This window comes from Musa acuminata, chromosome BXJ1-4 (genome assembly GCF_036884655.1).
Source record: "Musa acuminata AAA Group cultivar baxijiao chromosome BXJ1-4, Cavendish_Baxijiao_AAA, whole genome shotgun sequence".
NCBI lineage: Eukaryota > Viridiplantae > Streptophyta > Magnoliopsida > Zingiberales > Musaceae > Musa > Musa acuminata.
This window is the reverse complement of record NC_088330.1, coordinates 42,312,852-42,320,518: the sequence shown is the minus strand read 5'-3', so window position 1 is coordinate 42,320,518 and position 7,667 is coordinate 42,312,852. Positions and strand designations below refer to the sequence as shown.

The window sequence follows — 7,667 nt, the reverse complement described above, 5'->3', positions numbered from 1 at the left end:
AAGAAATATTTAGAAAAATGAAGATACAAGTAATTAAGCATTTTTTATGATTTAATTATTTTCAAATAATAAATATTGATTCATTATTTTTTGTAAAATTCCCTCAACATCATCTGGTTGTTGCACTTGTAGGACATTTTACTGGAAAAAACTTTCATTATTGGTTTTTTATTATATGATGCCCCCATATTCACTTTTACTTGGGGCATTTTCTTTTTTTCGCTTGAATGTAAATAACCATTACTAAAATGATTTGATCGCATATGCTATTCAACTTTTTTTTTTAACAATTATTTATTATAATTTTTTATAAATAAGAAAATGTTACTAAATATTTTAGAACCATATCCCATGATTCTGCATAATTTTGAGTTCGTTTAGTAAAAATCAACCATATGCAATAGTTACATTCGAAATTGAACCTATTAAAAAAATCTTTAATTTTGATAATTTATTATAATAAAATCATGTAAAAATTAAAGATATATTAATCATTTTAGAATCGGCTAGGATGATGAAAAAAAGGACAAAAGAAGAGTTTGATGATGTTGTTAGACTTAAAGGACATGTTTACAAGTAAAAGGAAACTATAGTCGCACGATGAAAGGAGTTAAAGAGTTTAAGCTGCATAGGTTGAGAATGATAAAAAAGCAGAGAAGTGATAATTGGACCGGTAACAATCATGAAGAATCGGAGTGTCCTCTGCAGAATCCAAGTCGCACTTTCGACGAAGCAAGCTATAAATTTGGATAACGAGCAACTCAAGAAAGATGTCGGAGTTTTAGTTTGGAGGAAGAAATAATGTCATCAGTAAACTATCCTCGATGAACATATAGTGTCGTGTATGTTGGTGTTCGTGTTAAGAGATGCTTAATTTGTGCATTCATTTGGTCAAAGCCCGACCATTCGATGGACTTCATCGTTCTTTACAACACCATCCGATCACTTTGTGCGGTTGGTTTACATATTTTATAATATTCATCCAAATTTTTTATGATACAAATCATTGGTAATTGGTTGGTGGATTTCCAAATATGTGCCAGCGGAGAGTCAATACGAGAAACATTGGAACTACAATGTGATCCATGAAAGGGAGGCAATACGAGATCAAAATTTCGATGGATTTTTTTCTCTTAATTTTTATGAGGAAATAAATTTGGGTTTGATCAAAGCATATGTTTTACTGCAGGACGAGTTTGTGTTGGTCTACATACCCCCTCGGCCATGGACTAGTTCAATGAGGTGGGGTCATCATCACAGCTGAGCCGAGCGAGACGTTTGACGCAGAAACTCCTGTAGTATCCGAGAGTTGGATCCTTGTCGAGTTTCTGAACCACATATGCTCGACGAAGAGTCTGTGGAAGACGAAAGGTGTGGAAATCGTTGGAGTCGAGTCAGTCAAACAGATATCCATGGACTTCCCGGTGGATCATCGCGCGTTGCGTCTCTGTCAACCAACACAGAATGAGACTCTTCTATTGGTTGGTTAATTGCGAGGGCCTCACGAAAAGTTATCGTCCTCACGCATTGCCCTCAACACGCTGCAGACGGATTCGTCGTTCCTAATGCCTTCCCAACTCGTCTCTTTCAACCCAGTCCTGGAATCACCCGGGAATTCTCCTTTTGAAAACTGCAGGTTATTCGCGATGACCTCTCCAAATCTTTACTACATGAAACTGATTCCAACCTCTCTGTCTGTGGCAAAACCCATCCTCCTTGAGTTACTAATGATATTCTATTATTGTTGGACTCTTCAACTCTTTTATGATCTCACGTATATATCGTTGCAAACTGAGTAATAGCAAATCATGCTAGAAAAAATTTTTTTGTTACAATTTTTGAAGAGGGAAGTGGTCATGATCTCTGCTTGCTTATTACCTCTCTCGTTTTATTTAGTAATTATTTTTTTCTTTCAGAAAAAAATAAATCCATGATCAATGATGTATCAATCACAATAGGAGAAAATTGATGAACTATACTCGCTTTCGTATAGACTAACTAATTCGTTTTCACAGAACGATCGAGATAGGATGAGTGAATTGATGGATTAGACATGATGATGATGATGATGTATCATTTTAGATGACTTAGAAACTTATACCGTAGACTCTTGTGGAAAAAATAAAATCAAATACTTAAAGTATACTTAAGGATGGCCATGTGATTAGACTTTTCCAAGGAAATAAATAACAATTCACTATTATATTTTCAAGAAAACAAAGGTTTACAAAACCATGCAATTATAGTTTGTGGAAGATGAAGATCGGTAGATTGCCACGGATTCGTATGTTCAAGACTTCACGTTCCATCTAATTCGATAACTTAAACTCTGATAAAAAGTTTAATCATGATTTTTTATTGATTAAGATGATAAGATCTGACCCTATTTTCCTCGGAGATAAATTCAACGAGGCTTATTACTTGGTATTTGTCTATATATGAACCTTAGGTTACTATCGCATATATTTGATCAACTATCTTTCTGCTTATTATTAGGTTTACCATCTTTTGAACTCGTTTTCAACAATTCAACTGCTCATCAGTAATGAATATTTTTGCCATTGGAAATTAATTGAAGTTTGACAATAAATGTTATCGAGAAAATCCATTAATCTTCATGATCATAGTTTTCTTGCAAAATAAATAACTTTTTCCATCCCTGAATACAAGTTTTGGTTTGCTCCGATAGCGAACAATGTCGGGTGTATTTCGTTGACTGCAATATAATTCCCTTTCCTTTTCTTGCAAAATAAATAAGTAAAGTTTGAAATCAAATCTACCATGACAATCCTTTTTTCGAGTCATATATACATTTTACTACCGTGAGTAAATAAAATGTTAACCGGTTGTATGATACCTTTGTCTCACCTAGAGTAACTCACAAAGCATAAACCATTTGCACGGCCGAGCAAAGTCAGGAATTCGATTACTAGTTGGGAAGAACATATCATGACAAAGCAATCTACGTATCATTAATAATCCAGTGCAATAATTGTTTCTTCAGGACTCGACACATCCGGCTCAACGTCATTGAAAATTGCGTAGCATCTTTTTTAATGCTCGATGGAACAGCTCTCAAGACTTCAAAACGCTAAATTTTCCAAGTCTTGTCAACTAATTTTTAGGTTTTCCTGATCTCGTTTTCTGACAGATAGCGCATTAGTTAATGAAGTATTATTTGCACTGCAGAGCTAAATTATGATCCTTGATCTTAGTTGTGATGCAGATTGTCATGAAACTAATTATGTCAAAGCGATCGACGCATTAAAATGATGGTTGCATGCAGTTTATGATAATCCGAGTTAAAAGTTTCGCGCCAATGTCTATGATATTATATCTTATTGTATTGACACCGATTTGACAGCATATAGAAAAAGTATAGCATCATCATCGAGCCGAGCGTGCCCGATGGATCGAACTCTGACGAGTTCAAAGAGTTACTTACCACTCCACACTAAAAATCTTAAGTCTTCGTCAACGTGATTGACTGTTGAGTAGTATAGCTCCAGTTTTCCACTGGAAGAGGTTGCCTATAATTAGGCACGTTCGTCCCTCAAGGAGTAGGCATCACTGATTGTATTCTTCTAATCTCTATGCTGCTCAAGCCTCAGGAGCTCCTTCCCTCGATAACACCAATGTAAGCGTCTTGCTCAGATTTTTCTCGGTTGTTTGCTCATCTCTAATCGTATCTCATGAAAAAGTAGTATAAGTTTGCGTTGAAAATATTTTTATATGTGAGATAAAGAGATGGATTGATAGTTTTATATCTCTGATTATTGAAAAGATCGAATTAGATATAATATAACTTAAAAACATTAAAATATAAGATTGACTAAAAGGTCGTCATTATTAGTTTTCTAACCGTTTGCAATAACGTTTTACTCGTGTCTGCATTGCCAACCTAATGCAACTCGTATGTGACAGGTGGAAGAGGAAAATGGTCGGATTAGGAGAGGGAAGAGGAGGGATGGGGTTGGTCAAGATGTTACTCTTTCTGCTGGCATCCACATCAACGGGTTCAATAAGAACAGAAAGTAGATCAAAAAACACAACTTTTCCCCTCCCTCTTTCCTGCCCAAAAAATTGTGGGAATATCAGCTTCGAGTATCCTTTCGGCATCGGCGATGGTTGTTTTCGGCCGGGCTTTAATCTTACCTGCAGAAACCATTCCACCAGCGCTCCCAGGCTTTTCCTGGGTGATGGCACCGTCGCGGTAACGAGAATTGACATGAACAAGGGGTTGGTATATATCAAACCACCAACTGTCGTCATGGGTGTCGACGATGAGTTTATAAGCACCTCACTGATTGATCTGGAGAATTGGCCTTACTCCTTTAAGTTAAAGGAACTGATGACACGTAATTCTTCTCAAGAATTGACATCTAACAGAGTTTACGTTGTAGGTTGTAGCGCTCTCGCCAGTATAGTGGATCTTACTACCAATAAAACCATTAGCAATTGTTTTAGTATTTGCATTGCCAGTGAGCCGAGTCAATATTCAGAGCCGTACGACATTGACAGTAGATATTGCACATTGGATCTATCTTCTATGAATACAGCTGCCTTGGAGATTCACCTAACTCGACTCAATCTAACCGAGTTACACTTGGTGAATACCTCCAACATCAATGTCGTCATGTTCAATGGTGATGATGATTATGATCTTCAAGGAGTATTAAACGGAAGTAGAACGAATGTGGAGGCCACCCTGGCATGGTACATGAATGATCATCTTTCATGTAAAGAGGCCATTAATACTGATACATACGCCTGCGTCAGTCAAAATAGTCTTTGCCGTGATGTCATGACTGATACAATCTACTTGAGTAATAGCATTGGATATTTGTGTCAATGTTCCGCAAGTTATCAAGGCAATCCCTATGTACCTAATGGCTGTCAAGGTAATTTTCCTCCTCTTAACTCTCTTTAAATGAGTTCGAATACGTATAATTAACTGGGATCATAGTGATGCAGAATCATGCTTCTCTATTATGTTAAGTTCCCGATGATTTCTAGAAACTCAAGCAGTAAAAAAGATGCCTAATTGTAATACTGTTATTATTTATAGAAAATCACCACTTGGATCCATAAAGATTGAATTCAAATCATGAGGCATACTCTTATATGTTTGTCATTAATTAGATGGTACAAGTACTAGATATGGTTTCCTGGCAAGGCCACCTGCCATCAAAGTAATATTGCATTAATGTCCATGCAGTTTCGCATTCCGTTTGTATTTGTGATGGAAAGTTAGTGTTTGGATTTGGCCAAATACAATTGATAAACATTTTAATTAGGTAACCATAGATTCTTTAGGCAATGACCGAATATGTTTGTAAGTCTCAAATATAATCGATGTATATTTTGACTCTGGAAAAAAATCACATTAATCTGATGTCGAATTCTGCTGCTGACATTTTTGATCATATCAAAAGATAAATTTTTTTCCTGAACAAATATTATGTCATAATGTGTAGTTCTCACTTCTAGATTGTAATTCATGTGCACTTCTGAATGCTTGTTTTTTCACCGTTTAGTTGAGAAATGTGATTACTTTCTTCATGTGAATGGTGTAGATATTGACGAGTGCAGCTTTCCCGAGATATATCTTTGCTATGGGATTTGCATTAACACGATGGGCGGTTATAGTTGCATCCCCGACAAAAGGCACACTCTTGTGTTAGGTAAGGCCTTGAAACTAATTTACTTTCAAAAGATTATAATTGAGTGTTAATTTGTAATTATTTGTAACTGATACACATGAAATAGTACGATTGAATAACAGGAATTAATCAAACGAAAGGAAAATAAAAAAAAGAAAAAACACCCAAATTGAATGCCAATTGAGAAAGCCATGTCGACACGGACCAAATAACACCCAAAAAAAGAATGCACTGAGAACTAAAGGTCACTGAACAATCTTTAGAATGTGAGGGTTTTATGGAGCTAAATTTATGATTGATGTTGTGCAGGTGTCATCATTGGTGCAAGCAACGGCATAGGCCTATTACTCTTATGTTCGAGTCTCCTCATCCTGAGAAGGAAATGGAAAAAAAGAAAACAAAAGAAAACTAGAGAACAATACTTCCATCAGAATCATGGTTTACTGCTACAACAATTAATCTCGTCTACTGAAGATATTAGTGAGAGAACAAAGATATTTTCTCTGGAGGAGATGGAGATGGCAACTAATAATTTTGATGAGACTCGAGTGCTCGGCCGCGGCGGACATGGAACGGTTTACAAAGGAATTTTATCAGATCAACGTGTAGTCGCCGTCAAAAAATCTAAATATGTGAAACAAAGTGAGATAGACCAGTTCATCAACGAGGTTGCAGTTCTTTCTCAGATTAATCACAGGAATATTGTTAAGCTTTTCGGGTGTTGCTTGGAAACTGAAGTTCCCTTATTGATTTATGAGTTTATCTCGAATGGGACTCTTTTAGATCATCTCCATATTCCAGAAGGTAACTCTATATTATCATGGGATGATCGCTTGAGGATTGCTGTTGAGGCTGCCGGAGCGCTCGCTTATTTACACTCGGCTGCTTCAATTTCGATATTTCATAGAGATGTCAAATCATCAAATGTTCTCTTAGATGATCATTTAACTGCCAAAATATCAGATTTTGGATCCTCAAGACTTATTCCACTCGACCAAACTCATTTACTCACTGCTGTGCAAGGCACCTTTGGATACCTTGACCCGGAGTACTATCAGACCAGTCAGTTGACAGAGAAGAGCGATGTTTATAGTTTCGGAGTCATTCTTCTAGAACTTTTAACAGGTAAAAAGCCAATCTTCTCCACTGAATGTGAGGACAGACTAAATCTATCGATACATTTTCTTCAAACGGTGAGAGCGAATCGCCCCTTTGATCTTATAGATGATCTTATTATGAAAGAAGCGATCGAAGAAGAGCTCATCGACATGATTGGATTGGTAGAAATGTGTTTAAGATTGAAAGGGGTTAAACGGCCTACGATGAAAGAGGTGGAGGATAAATTACAGAACTTGAGAAGGATCAGACTGAAAAAAACAGGACATTGTTTGGTTAAAGGTGACGAAGAAACCGAGCATCTGCTGAGAGACTCACCTTATGCCTCCTCTGAAGTCGTCGACCCAGCAAATCAAGGTACATCGAGGAATTATACCTTAGAGAAAGAATTTATGTGGTCGCATCATTACCCACGGTGAGTTTGTATTCGATGTTCAAATCATTATTGACTGCTTGAATGCCACTGAATAAGCTTCCTTCTGCTCGAGGATCGTATGTAATGGTCATATGGGTAATGTTATGTTCCAAACATGTTCCTCAAACAGTTTCCATCTTATGGCTCTATCACATATATGATCGAGTTGGTGGGAATGGCATGTAGAATTAGTAGGTATGTGTCTGTACTCTACTTGTGTTGTAATGTTCAGAGAACTACCCTTTAATATGATGAAATCACGTGTATACAACTCATTCTTCTCTTGTGTTTGGATTTACAACTTTTGTATTAGATGATGCCATGAGGTCGTTTCGATTGCTCATTTCACTCTACGGTCCAATCCATGACAGAAAACCCTTACTCTCTCTCTCTCTCTCTCTCTCTATATATATATATATATGGAACTTTATTATTGACCACACTCGCACTCGCATCAATGACTTGCCAATTAG

The 7,667-nt window shown here is 36.6% G+C and overlaps 1 protein-coding gene across 1 annotated transcript; it reads left to right on the top strand.

Annotated features, from left to right (window-relative positions):
- Positions 1–3,590: 3,590 nt before the first annotated feature.
- Positions 3,591–7,448, top strand: LOC135672236 (putative wall-associated receptor kinase-like 16). Its single transcript, XM_065180695.1, has 4 exons — positions 3,591–3,637; positions 3,925–4,901; positions 5,577–5,684; positions 5,973–7,448. Exons 1-4 carry the CDS (start codon positions 3,594–3,596, stop codon positions 7,196–7,198), a joined length of 2,355 nt encoding a protein of 784 aa, XP_065036767.1. The 5' UTR covers positions 3,591–3,593; the 3' UTR covers positions 7,199–7,448.
- Positions 7,449–7,667: the final 219 nt, after the last annotated feature.

What these genes read in the sequence shown, in the direction of transcription:
- LOC135672236 (XM_065180695.1), top strand. Translation starts at nt 3,594, where the DNA reads ATGCTGCTCAAGCCTCAGGAGCTCCTTCCCTCGATAACACCAAT. An exon ending in CTTCCCTCGATAACACCAAT is followed by an intron (nt 3,638 to 3,924) that starts GTAAGCGTCTTG and finishes CGTATGTGACAG; the next exon opens with GTGGAAGAGGAAAATGGTCG. An exon ending in TGTACCTAATGGCTGTCAAG is followed by an intron (nt 4,902 to 5,576) that starts GTAATTTTCCTC and finishes TGAATGGTGTAG; the next exon opens with ATATTGACGAGTGCAGCTTT.